The sequence below is a fragment of the Bombus impatiens genome, unplaced genomic scaffold (genome assembly GCF_000188095.3).
Source record: "Bombus impatiens unplaced genomic scaffold, BIMP_2.2 scf_0463, whole genome shotgun sequence".
Classification (NCBI taxonomy): domain Eukaryota; kingdom Metazoa; phylum Arthropoda; class Insecta; order Hymenoptera; family Apidae; genus Bombus; species Bombus impatiens.
This window is the reverse complement of record NT_176882.1, coordinates 1,187,496-1,205,770: the sequence shown is the minus strand read 5'-3', so window position 1 is coordinate 1,205,770 and position 18,275 is coordinate 1,187,496. Positions and strand designations below refer to the sequence as shown.

The 18,275-nt window shown below is 42.4% G+C and overlaps 1 protein-coding gene across 8 annotated transcripts in view; it reads right to left on the bottom strand.

The window, feature by feature from the left end:
* LOC100748649 (protein dead ringer) overlaps positions 1 to 18,275 on the bottom strand; it is a 139,541-nt gene that overhangs the window by 94,333 nt on the left and 26,933 nt on the right. For 7 of the 8 annotated variants that reach the window (XM_033321515.1, XM_033321517.1, XM_033321518.1 and 4 more), the window contains 2 exons: positions 3,206 to 3,409; positions 2,295 to 2,648 (listed from right to left, as the gene is read on the bottom strand). In XM_033321515.1, coding sequence (XP_033177406.1) covers positions 2,295 to 2,648; positions 3,206 to 3,409 — 558 coding nt within the window. The remainder of the gene's footprint in view (positions 1 to 2,294; positions 2,649 to 3,205; positions 3,410 to 18,275) is intronic. The other variant, XM_033321519.1, reaches the window with a different exon arrangement.

Below are 18,275 nucleotides of genomic sequence, written 5' to 3'. Positions count from 1 at the left end.
CAAGAGGGGCGACAACGTTCGCAGCATGCTAGGTTAAATTTGGTGCAGGAGATCGAGAGTTGCGAGAACGTGGAGCGTCGTGTCAGCATCGAAAAAGGGGCAAGATTCTCTCACCTAAGGGAGAGAAGGCAAGGAACCACCATCTTCGCTAAGAAGAAAGATTAAAGACCCGGCAAGTACGCCCCCACCGGAATGATGGATGCGATCCGTGAGACGCGGGCGCCGCTCTTCGAGTAGGTGGAGACTTCCATTTTCATTCCTACGCTTGTTCCTCGTCTCTCTACCGTTCGTCTTTCGCGTTCTCTCGTCGTCCCTACGCTTTAATCAGCGATACGCCTCGCGCAGGCTCGGCCCGTCTCCTTGACATCGAACCTCGGGCTCGATCTCTCTATGAGAACAGCCCCTGACACGACGTTTTCAGACTTCAAAGATCAAAAGAGAGAGAGAGAAAGCTAAAGCGTATCGGTAAATACAGAAAATTCTCGGTCATACTTCTTTCCTATACTCTTCGAGGACGAAACGATCGACAAGGGACGAACGGTGAGGTAACTACCGCCGAAGAGGAAGAAAAAGAGAAAACACGGTGGCAAGAGTGCAAGAAAGCTGAACGGAGGGAGACGTATACGCGCACCACAGGCGTTTTCGTTCTTCCCCCGAAGGTTCATGAAGCAAGTAGGTTTGTCACAGGCTGTGGAAGAAGATCGGCGTATGGCGCGCGCGAACAATCTAAATGGTAATCCAACACCACACCCTCTTTGCAAAAACTGAAAACCACCGCTGCTAACACCGAACCAGGCTGACTGGCCGACAGACCGCAAGCAAAAATATCCACGCGAGTAAAGGCCACGAGACAAAAAGCATTAACAAGGCTCCGATGCGCGTCCGAGCTTATTCTATAACTCCAAACCCTTCCAACCTTCCACGTCTCTGCTTTTATCTCACGTGACGCTGTTTTCAAATTCTATTCCACTCTACCCTTCTTTTTTCTTTTTTACCTTTCTTTTCCAATCCTCGTCCATTTCTCTCGTTCTCTTCTTCCCATTCAGCCTCGATCGTGTTGTGGATCGTTTTGTCCTTCTCGCGCATTCAGGAGGAAGATACTGTCAACTGAGACGATAGGATTCGAGGACGGTCGGCCAGTAATTATCTGCCGCGCGTGTAAAAATAATAATTAGCTCCCATCGTTGCATTAATTGAACCCGTCACCTATGGACCACTTCTTTCCAGCTCTTTTGCTTGCACGAACGCTTGCCGCTCGTGATTACATGTCCCTTGTGCCGCTAACAACTGTCCCACAAAGCTACCGCTTTATAATATGTTTAGGATTCTTTCTCGTCCGCGATTCTCATACGTGCGCGTGCGTCTGACACGATTGACAGAGAGAATCGAATTTGACGCCTTGGTATTACCATTTGCGGACTACCGCCGTGTATATACGTTCTTTGTAAATCATCAATTTGGCCCGGGGAACTTACATACGCGTTCGGCGTAAGCAACTGATAGAACCAAAAGCACTCATATGCGTGTCATTTTATTTATCCTACGGAGAATCTGTGTATGTACATACGTCTAGAATTTGACACGTTGCAGTGCTATGAACGAAAATACGGTTGACTTCGAGCCGTTCTATCCACAAAGGGTCAATTCTTGTACCGACTACTTGTATCCAACCTACTTCGAAAACCGAACCTTTTCGAGACCATGAAAATATTTTCGTTTCGTCAATTGTTAATAATAGGAGCTTTTGCTTTTATAGGGAAGATCTAACGTAATAAAAGAACTAATTCTTACTAAATAACTAATACTAGAACTATAATACTAAGAACTAATTCTAACTAATTAAGACTAATTCTGACTAGAACAAATACATTTGTCGTTTCATAAGTAACAACTAGCTAAAAGTAGTATAAGATCAAAATAAAAAATTATTCCGTTTCGATGTTCAGCTGCGAATCTTGGACAAACAGAGGTCCTTCGCACGTTGTAAAAGAGATAACGTTCACGGCAGAGGAAGAGCATTAACGAGCGCGATAACCTGGGTGCTGTGCTAAAAATCCCGCGATAACGAACCCCAGATCCCTAGATCCCGTTAGCCCAGATATCGGTCGTGTTTAAACTTTCGGAGCAATTAAACAAGCCACAGGACCCGTACGTCGATTGTTTTCAATTACACGTTCTTTTTTAACAATCGCTCCAGGTGTAGAAGCGAGATCGACGCGGATATCGACAAATTCGTTGATGAACGTGATAACAAGGACAATCTATACGTATATAAAGCTATCCATAGTACTTGCCTGACGCACCTGTTTGAACTGCTCTTCGAAGCTCCAGCTGGTCTGTTGCTGGTGATTCGTGCCCGTCGAGTTACTCTGCGAATGATTGCTGGTCTCACGAGGCTCTCCACCGTTTCTACCGCTACCCTGTGATGATTCGCTGGAATGCGAACTGGCCGATGATGTCAACTGATTTCCAATGCTGCTCATGATGGTACTACTCGCTTGTGGATGACTGTTTTGCAAGTGGTGCTGCGGCGTTAGGAACGCTGCAGGTGGTGGGAATGAAAATGGTAGATTGAATCCGGCTCCACTCATAGCAACTTGCAACGCTTCTAATCCGCTTTTATGAGCTAATGCATCCACATCGGCTGCCTGTGAAAAATTGTTCAACTGCAATCGCAGTATATGCGATACTTTAATAATTAATCACACCGATCCACTTTTGCCTAACTTTACCGAATAAAATAATAAACGCGGAAAGCTACGAATGTCGCCCTAATTCCATATAGCAGGAGTTGCGTACAACGGATGAATTTCGCATTGGAAAATAGTCGGAACGATCCCGAGTTGAAAGTAAAGATCGTAAAAACCGTCTCGTTGTTTTATTATATTCGAAAAGAAACGCGCGTTACTATAGCGCCACGAAGGCGCCAAGCTCGGTAACGGATAATAGTCACAGAGTTGCAGCAATCTGTCAAGATTCTTCAAAGCCCGTGTGTCGTTCGTATCTGTCCTTTCGAATCAACGAACGTTCTTTCTCGATCAAGTTCTACCGCGAATTACGTAAACGATTACTCGACGTTTCAACGACCTCGTAATTACCCCATCTTCATCGAAACACAACGTTCTCACTTAACGAGAGATTCACGACATTCATCGAGGGTCTTGGAGAACGGACCCAAGCGTTAAAACGTCTTTTTTCCACTGACCTCCATTTTCAGCTTCGCCAGAAAGTGCGGATGGTGTGCACCCATCAGACTGTTCAAGTGTGCTAATGGAGTAGGTGTATTAGCCTGTGCGGATGCATTATCCGACGAAGAGTGCGTGTTACCCTGAAGTGGTTGCTGAGGTAATTCTTCGCCGCTCTCTTCGTCCTGAAGGTCCGGATCTGACAAATCCTCCTCCTGATGCGACTGAAAACAGATTAACGATTCTGGTTAGAACGCCTGTCAACATTGTTCTCCTTGAGGCAACTACGCAGTACCATAATTATATAGATTATAGTTATCTGTAAGCTTATTTAATTTTCTTTTATATTTATAAACTGTGTAAAGCCACGTCTAATTTCTAGGCCATCAGGCTGAAATAGATAAATACATATGTACATGCGTAATTAGGTAGCAACACTGTTACAATGAGTGATTATTTTGAAATATTTCACAAAAATTTTATAAATTCAAGGTGATATCTTTAATATTACTGATATCACATATAAAAAATAGCTATATTCGCGACTCTTTGTAGCAAATAGGTAATAATTACAATATATGTGATATACAATATTTAACATATGCAATTTATAACAGTTCTCGCATTGAGAATTTTCAGTAATTTTTTCTGGCGTGTAATAAGTTAATACTTATTATAGATAAGTATATTTTATAGGTATGTATTATAAATAAGTAAATATAATTAATTTAGATAACTAATTGAATCTAGCGTTTAGGTCTAGCGAGTGGTGTCTCTTCAGTCTGAATGATTTGAAATACGAAATCGATGGTAGACACTATATTTAACAGCTTGCCAGAGTTTCTCTCGTGTCACACTGCGGAAGGGTTAATAGTAAAATTATCAAGACGATCGAAACGATCGATTTCGAATTCCTCGTAGAAATTTCAATAAATCTATAACGGTCGTACGGTTCTTAAGAATTTGGATAACTTTCGTGAAGTGGATATATGGATAAGAAAACGTTCCTCTTCTTTGTATTTTTCATATACAACTTTCACGTGTCAACATGTTGGTATAAATTGTACATTTTTACTCGATAGCTTAGCTAATGATAGCAAAATAAGTTTCGATATTTCGTTCGATGATGCGCATTCGAACCATTACGGGTGACTCATAGGAAAACCGAAAAGCCATTAAGATTAAAGTACAACCGGTAATATCTTTAATTTCTGTTTATCTGTCGAATAACAGTTACGCAAATTTTAACCTGATTCCATGATTGTACGGGTTAAAGAAAAGCCTGGGAGCGTTGATACGCGATATCAACGGTTCAGGTATAATCGTGAGTAAAGAGGGCAAGATATCGGGAACATTAAACATTAATTAGGAAAATGGCGAGTGGGCCTTCTATATGGCAAGATAGCTGCTATCGGGCGGCATTATTATGCTACGGGTGTCATAAGTGTTTTACGAGCGTGCGCGTTGTACCGGTCACCAGATAAAACTATGCGAAGTGACATTACCGAGAACGGAAATGAGCATCGTAAAATGCGTGGAAAAAACGGATGTTCCGTTGTCTTGGTCGCGGAATCGGTTCCTCCTTACGATCGGCCCAACGTTTCTCAAACGTAAATACACACGACACCACGAATAATTGCACTTTGAATTATTCTCAATTCGTTTGTTCTTTGTTCCTTTTTCTTTTTTTTTTTTTACGAATATGCCTAATTCGTTTCCAACTATCGCCTCCTCGAATCTTTTATGGTAGACATTACATTCGTGGAGGAATCGTTGCTATCGCAGAACCCGACAATTGCTTTCTCACGATCGTATCGCGACGCGTTATTAGTTGTTACCACTTTCTGTGGGCAGGGTAAATGCAGTCCAAAGATTACAGTGTACAGTCATCGTGTTGTATAGTCACGACTAACCGCGATAATTCGGTCGTTATACATTTCACTGCTACCCTTTAAAAATATCACTTCGATATGAAAATTTCGTTCGCGATACGGCTTTACTGGATAGAAATAGTTTAACGCAAGAAGCGAAAGAGTTCAATAGCTACGATTACACTCGTCGGTTGCAATTTTGAATGTTGTGACATCAGCTTACTACGGTGATTATCTAATGTCAAGCATAAACTATGATATGCTAATATAAAGACTTCGTAGAAAAAAAAAGCACGACGAATCATATTTCCAGCTTTTACAGGGTGACAGTTTTAAAATTCAGTACGTTACAAAAATTGTCGTTTCAAAAAATGGTTTTCCAGTTAAACGTGTACTTACATCCATTCGTCGACGTCCATTCAAATAATTTTAAATAATTTTAAACAATAAGCTTGTTTCGTTTTTAATCCTCTCTGTGTAAATTAAGTCACTCACATCAATTCCTTCTTTTTTTCTATTCAAAGTTTTAAAGGAACTGAAAGTATTCTAGAACATTTATTCGAGTTTTCACCGCGTCTTATATGATCAATTTCCAAGCGAAGAAAATGTTTCAAAGATTTTGTAGGATTAAATAGAAATTCGTTTCGTAAGAATAAGCAAAATTCTGCTCCGGGCGTTAAAAGCACCCAGCCTGCCTACGAGAGGTAAAAATTTCCCTTTAAACGACCTTGTACTTTTTCAGGGAACCAGGGAAACAAAATTCTGGGGGCGTTCGCTGTCCCATGAAGGTGTGCCCTCTTTATCTACGAGGCGTGCATGCAAATAGATTCATCGAATCTCCGGGTGTATTCAAATGGCTATCGTCTACCTGAAAAGGGCGGACTTGGATAAATATATGCCTATCGGATGCAGGTGCCGCGCAAGATGTACCAACTGATGGTTCCGATCTAAAACCGAATTGTGATCGAAGCGAGAGACGACCAGATATAAGAACGGTCCCTCTGTCGGCGTTTTGAGCACGTGTGATAATATTGACCGTTCGAGGTGGTCACCGATGAACGATGGACCTCGCTTGATGGAATCCTAATCAAATACGAAGCAACCTCGTCCGTCGAATTCCTATCCAGTGGGACAATCGTGGAGATTCCAATCTACTCTCCTCATATTGTTCAAACGACCACGATTTTTACCATTTCACGCGTTGAGATTCGATTCAAACGACTTTTTTTTTATTCTGTCTTGATTCTCGTGCACGTAACGTTACAGAAGACGCACATACGGATAGAACAAAGATCATCGCAGATACTTGACAATCGCGTAGATACACTAAAATTACAAATCGCAAAGCGATGCGAGTTACAACACGTCTCTGATACCGAGCAGATCGATTCAATTTAAAATTCAAAAAATTACATATATAGCACGTACATGAAAAGATTAACTGCTATCTAGCGTTTGACGTATAACAGAGATCGTATGTAGTATAAATTACGGTCTTGTTGTTAGAAAATATATATAATGGAACGGACTGTTGAAACACGCGTGGAACTCATTCACGTGAAAAAAAGAACTCACTCTGCGCCGAACCGGACGCATCGCATTTCGATATCATTAGCAAGTGCAACGAACGAGCCGCAACTGGAGTTCTCCTTCTGATAAGACGTTGTGAAAGTTTCACGGTATCGCAGAATGTCGGTAGTTTCATGAAAAATTGAAAGTACGTGATAGAAAGTCAAGTGGAGAAAGAGTGGCAGTCGTGAAAACGAATGACGCCATTTGACGCTGGACGCATCGGTATTCGCGTCGCGGGGCGGCCCACAAATTACTATATCATTGAAGAGGTTGCTGGATGCTCGAGGAGAGCTGGCGTTATTACGATAATCACGGTAGAGGCGTTCGGAATATATACCATTGTTCTATAACACGAACCGCTGTTCGTACGTAGGTGTTCGAATTTCTTGCTACGGGACCCTCGACCGAAACGCAGGCATATTTGATTATATAACGCTATCTGTAAAATATGTTGGTTTCGAACGTAATTTTCCTTAGCGATCGACTATACCACTTTCCGGAGTTAACAAAATATGTCTTCCTTTATGCTTGTCAAATTTGATAGCTTGAAATATCTTAATCGTATGTGGCAGATTGCAGAAACATTTCTATTTAATCTATAAGAGGTTTTTATAAAATTTAGTAATACGACGAAATCCTGATTATTCAAACTATACGATCGTGACACGCGTTGTTCACATATAATGGAACTGTTTGGATAATCGAATGACTTTGTTTCCACGAGAGAACATTTATTTCACGCTGTTTTCTAGATATTAATATTAAACAAAAATAAAACTTTCCAATAAATCCTAAGTAATTTCTTTCACTTTCCAATTCCTATTATCCAATTTCAATATCACTATCAAATTTTTCGTTGATCGATCCACTCCGTTAATCGATGTTTCGATAATGAAGATTCTAACATGATAATCGATGTCATCGCATCGTTGCCAAAGTTTTAAAATTCTTTCCGAATACCAGATAGGATGATGTACATTCATGTTTCGTAACGCTTTCCAATGTTGAAAGAAACTTTGGAGTCATCACACGGAATAATAGAAACCCATAGAACAATGAATTAGAAATTCTCTTTACGCTTGAACGGAAACTGAATTCGCAAGGTTCCGCCTGAAAACCATCTTTTAGAGGAACACATATTGTGCCGTGCTGGTTTCTTTCCTTGGTCCCTGATACTGACTGAAGATGAACGGAATAAATCAATAGAGTGGCGCGGCGAGTGGTCCTGTGACTTAAGCCAGGTCGGGCGAAGCTTCAGGTAAAACTGTTGCCCTTGGTAAACAAGTGGGCGCGGCCTGTTCCTCATCCATAGAAGAAAAATCACTCCTACGTTTCTGTCACCGGGAATACCTGTGGATGATTGTGTTGCTGCATAATTCCTAGGTTCGCCTACCGAAAACGCGTGGGTCCTGGGGTCTGGAATAGGCTCGTGGGCAGCTAATCGACTCACAAGAGGTCTATTCACGCGGAGCTGGCTCTCTCTATTAATCCACAAAAGCTACACCTGTACTACTCTGGGCGACGCCATGTATCACCGGGATCGTCGTCTTCTTTTACTCGAGCAGAAGCGCGAAACCAGATGACGTCCAGGCGCCGAACGCGTCCAATTATCGGTTTTGCGTCTATTTTCGATCCGAGACTGATCGAAAAAAGACGACGCGCAAATGAGATTTTTAAACGTCGAGAGCGGTCACGAGTTCTCGACGTTTCTCGATCTTCGCTGCATTGTTATCCGCTTTTCGTGCTGTCTTGGTGATCGACGAAAGAATAATACGATACAGCGACCGGAACGTTCACTTCGACGGTCAAACGTTCGACCGTCACTCGACTGACGTTACGAGAATGACGTATAAATACCTTCTGAAAAGAAACGAAAAATAAGGCTGAACTTTTTCGGCGCATACACGAAACATGCGCCTTTTTTCATAACGTATTAATAGCTTTTGACGAGTAGAATCAAGAGATACTGGTTTCAAGGTGTTGAAATCATTGTTTTAAAAGCTATGCGTTACACGAGGTTCGTGCATATCCCGCGGTATTTACTTGCACATACATATTTTACGACTTACGTGTATCGTCAGGAGCTTGATTGACGGAATGGATTGTTACCTGGTTGGATACGCGTGCGTCAGGTTTAATTAACATTATTAAAGAATATGTTGCCGTTGAACGGATACGAGTAAATTTACTTCTTGCAACCAGCGTATTGTTGGAACCTACTTGCCGAAAACTTTCGGACACTATAAAAGAAGTTGGAAATATAGTGTATTGGAAAACGAAGTTGAACCAAGAGAAAGCGACGGCATTCTTTTCAGAAGGCAGAAACGCAAACGTCAAAGTGACAAAATGGGCGGGTATCAGCGAGAGACCGTGACCGAGCACGGCAGACCATGATGCAGTTGGTTATAAGCAGCAAAGTTCCGTTCCCTGAAAGTCAACCCTCGGCTTCATGAAGACGTTTTAACGAGATTTAATATATCCTAGGCACGACAATAGCTAAATTTACCGGAGGCCAGGCCGTGACGCGTTATCCCTTACGCTTACGAGCCATGGCAGATAACCGAGTCTCTCGTGATTTATTGCCGCGCCGCCGCTCTCTGTACGATTGTTTTATTGTTTATACCTTATAGTTTGCACGCTTGGCGGGTGTACCCGTAGCTGGGTAACAAAGCCCGCGCGACCGTGCGTTCATGCATGCGCGTGGATCCCTAGACACGCGCGTACGCGAACACCGCGGCCAGTAAATCATCGCCTAAACGCTCGAGGCGCTACGGGTGGCGCGTCTCTAAATATTCTAATTATTGTCTTGTAATCGCACCGCTCATCCAGAACCCTTCGCTTTTTCAACGAAATACCAGTTTATCGTCTCCTTTGTTTCGCGCCAATTTTACATTGCCCTTTGAAAAACTGCCTGTTATTTTTTGTTTGGAACAATCTTCGTTAGATATATCATTTAGTTGTCACGATACGTTTGAAGTATCGCGAAGAATAAATCAATGTGTTTTTTTTCTTTATTATATAACGCAATTTGTTTCCTCCTTATAACTCACTATAGTTAGGTTTCAAGAGTCCGAAGTTATTCTCATATTAATAAATAGTCCTCATCAGCGTTTCGAATTTATGCAATTATATGTATATATATGTATGTTCTCTGATATCGTTAGCATTATTGTCGCATACGTTGAAAACTTGACCTTCCTCCTCGACGCGATAAATTAATTCACGGGATATCGGTCGTGTGGATGCACCGAGCTTCGATTTCGCAAGCTGATAGGAAATATCGCGCGAAGCAGAGGTGAGCGTATCGTTCTTGATACGCGAAATATCAAATAAAGGAAAGGAGAATTGATATGCGATTCGTTAGGCGACGAGGATGAAAGAATCGTCTCGGAACGATGAAAGATCGAACGAAGAGAAGAAATAATTTATATATTTTTTTGTTAGATTCAATATCCATTCACTTACGTTAAAAATTACTAATACAAAAGGTCAAGGACTGCTTCGGATTAACATTTAATGCGCTCGAGAATAAAAATATGACGCTGTGAAAAGGAAGACACGAAGATTAATTACCAAGCGTTCCGCAATACCAGATCTCGAAATTTAATTTGTAGGAATTATTTATTAAAATATGTTTAGAACGAAAATATGGATAAAACATTTTTGTGTTTTTCTTGATTTTATCGTGGAAAACATCGGATGTTTCCCACACATATTTTGTGATCGTAGTTGATAGCGAAGGAACTAAACGAAGGTAAAGAGCGAAGAAGAGGAAAAGTCTCGTTTAGACGTTCGTTGGTGTCCTCGTGACGAAGTGCCGGGTGTAGCCAGTGCACAAAGGGAGGACGAGAAACGAAGAAATAGTGCAATTCCAGGCGTATTACACGGACGATTAATTTGGCCTTATACTCGCGCGAACCGCGGCGAGATGTATCGCGCGGCTAGAACATCGCGTCGCGCGATTCGCCGATTATTCAAAGAGTCGTGAGCTCGCGATGATTTTGGTACCGCGTCATACATCAAACGATCAGACGTTTGTATCTCCGACTAAAGTTCTGTTGCACCGTTAAGCAAGTTTCCCTTTTTCATTTTTTCTTTTTCCTTTTTTTTTTGTTTTCTGTCAAACCGCGCGATCTTTCCCACTGTACATCGTAGGTATACGGGTTTGCTTTACGACTTTGACAATTGTGCTTTAACGCGTCCAAGGCTTTAAACATAAGGCTTTAAATCTCTCGAACGGAAAGAAACAGATTTGATAAAATAAATAACTTCTTATCGTAAATAGCAGCCGCAAATTGGAAACGGCGTAATCGCAAGAGCCCTCATCGCGAGACGCGTCCCTCTACACGCTGCGAAATCTTTATTACCACGGAAAATGGAAACGCGTCTTCGTCGCTCGTGGCAAATTGAAACGCGTAAACTGCCAAGTACGACCGGCTTGGAACACGCGCGAAATGGAACGCGTTATCGGGAATGTTATCAAACTAATTTCCTAAACCGGTAACACCGGGAACGTCCAAACGAGAAAACGGGTTTCCAATGATTATTTTATATTTCGCCGAACGAACGTGTTCACGAACGCTATCTGTAATCTCTGGTAGATGAATTAGGACCACTCCGATATTTTTGATTTTTTTTTTTTTTTTTTTTTTTTAGCAAGATTGTGAGATTTATGCGAATTTTAGTAGCAGTTGGAATAAATTTTAACGTTAATTACTAGGGTTTTATATACATACGTATAAATAATTTGCCTCTTTTCACCTTCGTTACAGCTCATATTCTTTATAGCACGTCCCGTATATACTAGATTTTATGTCCACGCCATTTCGATAAATATAATGGTCAAACGATTTGAAATACGAACATATTCCACCGTATTCTTCTAGTGATAAATTAAATAAATGAAATAATTGTTATATCATCGTTCACGTAGGTGATTATTAACAATTTAAACGATCAAAAATAATTTGCTATATGTATACATATTAAGCGTAGAAGATATCGTAGCTAGAAAAGTAAAATTTCGTGCGGTCGTTCGATTCGATGACCAGGAAACTGCACCACTGATTATTCTCGGGGAAAGAATATCTTCTTCAAACAGTTCGTCAATATTATCGACATAAAATAGTCAATCTTCCTGTTAGCGATATGAGCGTGATAGCAAGAAGGGAAATTAAACGAATCGTGGCTATCACGGAAATCTTGAGCGTATAAAAGCGTGCAAACTTTGACTCACGTTTATTGATATTACTTTTGTATCGTTCCTCGGCATGCAAAGACGAGCGTGCAAATGCAAGAGGAAGAAGAAACGTAGAAACACGAGCTATATAAAACGAGGATGGATTCGAGCAAACGTTTGATGCAATAACTCAAAGAGCTTTTACGCAAAGCGCCGTTTACCCACACACGATGGCGCGCGTAGGTGAGCAAAGCGTTGGAAGAGTGCAACGATTTAATGAATGGCCCCGGCGTTCATCGAACGCGCAATAAAAACGAAAGTTTAAGTATCTACACGAGTTCCGTTCGGACCCCCTGCGGTGCTCCCACGTAGAGATCACGGCTTCATCACCAGATCTTCTCGTTGTGTACGTACGCAACGAGTTACCCGTGTACTCGTGCGTTCGTGAAGCAAATTCATAAGTGGTCGATGATAAACAGCTCCGAATCGGAGTCGTTTTGGCAGATCGATCGATTTAGATTGAGAGATTACCCCTGCCGGTCACCATCGTGTCGGGGAGGAGAGAACGACTTAAGGGGAAGAGGGGACTGATTTATCGGCTCAGCCAGGGCTTTTGTCAGGTATATAAATTCATTGACCATCGGAATCGTCATCGCTGTAATCGCCTTTATTTATCAATATCGCCGGGAAGGCGCATCGATCAAACCTGTCTATTTAGGTGAAGCTTCCTACGGGACACCTTGTCCAGTAACATGCTCGCGATCCTCGTACCTGAAACGTTCGCATTTTTGACGACCTTTCCACAGGGACCAACGTTACGTTAATTCGAGCGCAATAGTCGTCCATGAATGATCGAAAGGAAGGAGCGAAATGATCAGATTCGTTAAGTAGCCGCGAGTACAGTTTATGCGGCCTCTACGAGTATCTTGGTTCCACGTGTTTGCCAGATTCGAGATCTCACGGCAGGCAGGAATTATTTTTATCAATCTACGCTTATGCAACCTCGCTGGCCCTTGGCAGGGGGTGCTTCCAAAAGGAGCGATCCTTTCAGAACAAGAAATTCAACGTAATCGTATCGAAACGCGGTAAATAAAATCGTGAAGTAAACGAACAGAGATAAAAGGAAATTTAACCAGTGTGACAATGATGAGTGGACATTTTGAATCGTTGAATTTTTATACAAATCGACCTCTGGACTACCAGAAGGTAAATCTTGTCAGAAGGTGTTTTCAAAAGAAAAAAATCCTTTCGAACGAATGCAGAATAAGAGATTCAACGTTATCGTTAAAACACGCCAAACAAGAAAGGACGAAAAGATAAGAACGAAAGAAGTTGAACGACATGGCAAAAATAGACGCGTATTTCGATCAGCAAATCTCCGCACAAATCTATCTACAAATGAAATTACCACGTAAGCTCTTAGTAAAGATCGGTTTCCAAAAGAAGTGGGGTACTTTTGAGTCTTCCGATACGAGCACAGGATATCCAACAAAATTATATCGAAACAAAAAAAGAACAGCAAAAAATATTTCGAAATAAAAATAATTCGACTTGCGTTCTAAGAATGTACGCCTACCCCGACCGCCAAATTTTCGCGCAAATCTCCCCACAGATACTGGATCACGTTGTCAGCATGTAAGTCGAGAAGCAAAAAAACCAAGGCAGAAGAGAAGAAGCGAGCTGACAGGACAACGGGATATAGAGGGGCGTCCGTCCAATTGTTCGGGCAAAGACGGTGTCGCGTTTGGAGCTTTGTGAGTCGCGAGAAAAGCTGTCCCGATCGGCGGGCACGTCAGGGAGAGCTTATACCGTATCCCTGACTCCGAGGGCGGTCCGCAAGATCAAGTTCGGGGAAAAGGGTCCCCATCGCGAGAGCCATATTTATAACCGTGGCGTATTTCGTGTAAAGTAAATCGGAGACGCGGCGGAAAGACGGACGGACGATGGCTGCTCCGCCAGATTTAATTAATGACCCGCCGAGTTTGATCTGCCGCTACAAAGACCGAAGGCAAGCACCGATCTCTTTCTCTTTCTCCCTCGTTTCTGCCCTTCTCCCGTTCGCCACGCACGGCCACCAAAAGTCCGTCGATGGAGCGAGCAGGAGAGGTCGAGAGCAAACGTTTATTTCGGTCTTGGAGCGAGCAAACGCGAGAAAGGGCGTCCTCGACACTCGTCCCATCTCCCTCTTATTGTTCGAAAGCTCTACGACCACTCTCTCTCCTGCTTTTCGACCCTTTTGCCATTTTTTGCGCCTGGACACCGCACGAGGAACCACCGTTCGACGAATTGTACCGTCCAAGCTTTGCTGAATGGTCGAATCCCCGACCCATTTATTTCGCCATCGTTCCCTATACATTATGAACAATCACTTAATTCCAAAGAATTCCCGATACCCCTATATTTTTGCTTCCGATGACAAAAAAGTAACATTTTTTCCGAACAGGTTTCTGTTTATATGGGTTTATATGGAAATATTTTCCACGACAAATATGTATAAGTGGAAATAGAAATGATTATAGGTAATGCGTCAGATTTGTTACTTCGCTCATACGTCTTCCGATGTAAAGTATTAAACAAAGGAAAATTTGCTCGAGTTTTTCAGCAAATGTAACGAATAATCTTAATACACATGGGCAACAGCGTAATGCGAAACTCCATTTATTGGAGGAAAATTTTAGTTAATTTGATTGAATTCGACGAAGCAGCATGTTAGTCGCGGAAAAATTCACACGCTTTTGGGTCCATGAAACGTGAAAATTGGCGTGAAATACCGGCGTATGTACTTGGTCAAAGTAAACACGGATAGCACGACAAACGGGGCGCATAGAGAAGAGGCTTCTGGTGCCGTATAGTTATTTCGAACTTGACCCACATATCCCCGGCTTCCGGCGAACCACGCTTTGACGGATAGCGAGTCGCACAGTCGAGCCGGCGGACGTTGGTCTTTTATTTTTTTTCGTCAGCCAAGGTGCTGAAAGAAGTAGATTGATCGATCAGGGTCGTCGAATAAGAAGCGTCTTTATTTCGCGCGGAATTTCTACCAGACTGACCCACGATACCGTAAGATTTATTTTCGTATCACGGTCGTATGTAAATGCGCCGTGATGATTTACAGAGAGAACGAAGGAACGACATCTAAAATCTAGTCGTCGAAACGTTTACAAGAAATCGCGATTGCCTTTTAACGAATCAAACATTTCGAGCGAGTCGCCACCGGCAGGTAAACGATCTTAAAATAATTGTAACTCTCATAGCTCGAGTAAATTGTTGCCACAGCGAGAAACATCCGAGCATTAAGGATGACATACGCGGAGAAGGTTAAGGTAGAGACTGTTAGGGAGTAATAATTGTCATCTAAATCCAAGAGCTGAGAGTTGATGCGAATTCCGCGGTAGAGGAGAGAGGGTTAAAGCTGAGTCGGGGCAGAGTTCGAGGGGGCGGGTGTGCCGCGTTGGCCGCCAAAGGGGGAGGGTATAGAGCAATATTAATAGCGTGGGTGGTGGCGGAGCGTCGTGGAAGATATTGTTAGAACTTGGGGGCTGCGTTACGTGGTCCAGAGGGGAGCTCCTTGCTAATGGGGTTTTAATGACGGCCAGCTGTCCGTCCGTCACACACTTTTAGACAACTATTCGGTATTTCTGTATCACCATCTCTCGATCCGATTTCTCGTGCGTGCACAACAACAAGAGATCGAGCGACGCGAGAACCTCCCACGCGTCTTCGATCTTTTCGGAGAGAGCCGCCGCGCCGACCAGGCTCGATAAATAGCGTTCGCGAAACGCTGGTCTCTCGGATATTTAGCATCGTTCCACGTCGAATGTTATTTGGTACGCGCATCTCACCTCGACAGTGACGAATTCGAATTTCCAATTAATTTATTGGATATTATCATCCTCTCGAGTCCGTTACTTGTTATCCGAGCTTTATTTATAACGTCTCCTAAGAACCCGAAGATCGTTCGTTCGTATGTGACTGAACTTTCAGAAATTATTGGCGATGATTTGAAATGCACGAACAGGAACAGACTCGACTAAACCACGTGCGCCTAAGGGGTGGCACTGAACAAACGCAAAGAAAAGCGACAGACCACGATGCGATTTTACGGTCCATTAACTCATCCAGCTAGACGACCAACGACATAGAAAACTTACAAGTTTGACCACCTTGAATTCCAGTACGAATTTAAACACAAGTACGGAGCTATCCTTTACGTGTATATTCTACCGACGAAACGGTACCGAAAAAGAAACCACGTGAACCTTAGCGTCGGTTTTACTTTTCAGTGACCATACCCGAAACGTTTTCATTCTTGCAGACCTTGAGATTCTTTCTGGAGAATTTTCGGGACCCTTGGCTACCTGAAGGACTAATTGCGCTCTGACCAACAGTTTCTTTAGGAAGTATGCCCAACCGCTGACTCACAGTCAATTGACTCTCCGTTCCCGCAATACCGATATTTTCCATAGATATTTCCTCAGTTTATCGAGAAATCGCGATTGCTGGGTTGTTTGCTTTAGCGATGAACGTGCCTTCGCTTAGGTTTGGTAGAAGTGACAGGGATAGAAAATAAAAATTCCCAAGGGCACCCACGGAATGTCCATTAGAACGAAACGAACATTCTACCCAGTTCTGGCCACCCTTGTCTTATCTGACCCAACGTCGTTCGCATATATCACGAATTGCCGATTACGATGGCGACAGGAAAACCATACTCGAGATATTTCACAGAGACATCGTGAATTTTACGTTTTATCTCGGAATGCTCGAAGAAAAAAGATATTTCCGACAGGAGATTATGGAATCGAAGGCAAACAGATTTGTACATTTTCAAATATTATTTATTATTTCTAGACGAATAAAGTAGCCCATTTTGAACATTAAATCAGGGACGATAACAAAAAAAAGGAAGGAATACGAAAAAGAAATTAATATTAGCAACCATTTTTTTATCTACTAATAGAATTTTTATTTGATATTGCTGAGCAACGTCGAGTATTTACGATCACTATACGACACACTGAACAACGCGATTTATAAATATAAAAAATAAAGGACCGAAGGATTCCTTTGAAAAAAAAAACGTTAAGGCGTAATTAAAGAGGAATTCGTTAAGGCGGCAAAAGAAGCACTCGGAGAAACTGTCCTTGGTTTCGAATGTAGGGAAAATTTCGAAAATCTATTGTCAACGAACCGGGAGGTCACCATCTGTCGACCACATGATCGGCTTTCTCGCTCATCGTTCCTTTCCCCCATGTCTTCTCCGTCCTAATCCCCGATTTTCCTTCCGCGAAACCGTCTGTCTTAGACCATAACCTAGAATAACCGAGATGCCTGTGGACTCGTCGGTCGCCGCCCGCGAGAATAGAACGAATTTATGGAAAACTATTCGAGGAACTCAACGAGCTTACACTCAACCTACAGTGTGTTGGACTTGTCCATTGTTTTCGACGCTTTGCCGAATACGGTCCAACCGATTTTCACCGCGCACGATCTTCTTTATCGTAATAGTGGCAAATATTTAATATAGGTGTGCGTTCTTGCAACGTACCGCCACGTATTGTTTTACGAAGCTCGTTTCTAGCCGAAAACAGCGTGTAAATACGCGTGTAACATCTCGCCCGTAACAACCGTATAGCGGCTAAGAAAATAAAACACAAGGCGAAGAGCTATTTAACAGTGATACACCATCGTGGCCAGGGCGAGCGCGTAATCTGCGCATTTATCATCGGCACGAAAATAAAATAAAAATGCTGTCGGGCGGAAAGTAAGATCGATTGCCGTGGCGACCCCAAGACGACCAGGACGACGAACGTTCTGAAATAATGCCAACGACATCGGATATCGGAGGAATTTTTAACGAACACCCACGAGGCCTATATCCATGCTCTTGCTCTCGGATTCAACGTGGAAATCAGGGCCTGGCGCTTGACAAGGGATCATTTTATTAAACAATTTATTAAATCTCTGCAACAACTTTAACGCGTGTTCTTTGATACGAGACCTTGAACGAAGAAAAAGAAGACGCACGTTGAATTCTCTCGATTACACTTTCAAGAGTAGAAACTGAAAGTCCACGAGGAAAGAAAGAGATACGTAAGACCGGCTGTCCATTTCTAAAGTGTTCCCGCTGTGATTTTTTCCGGTTATCTGAGACACATTCTCCGATAAGAAGAACATCGTCGACAGGCAACATTTTCCACTCGACTCACCGGAAAACATTTTCGGAGGCAGTCGCGAGATTACTAGCCGGCCGCTTAACTAGATTTTCAATTCGTAACTGCACGATAATGTAGAGTTATTTGAGTCGGTGTAATATTTGGATTTGGTTAATCATTAAACTCGGTTATGAAGAATTTTTACGAGACCTACGTTTGAAAATAGGCTATTCGATTCGTTGTTGGTTAGACGTAATAAACGATGAAATATATCATGTACATTGTGCATTGTACATTGACAGCCATAATTCTC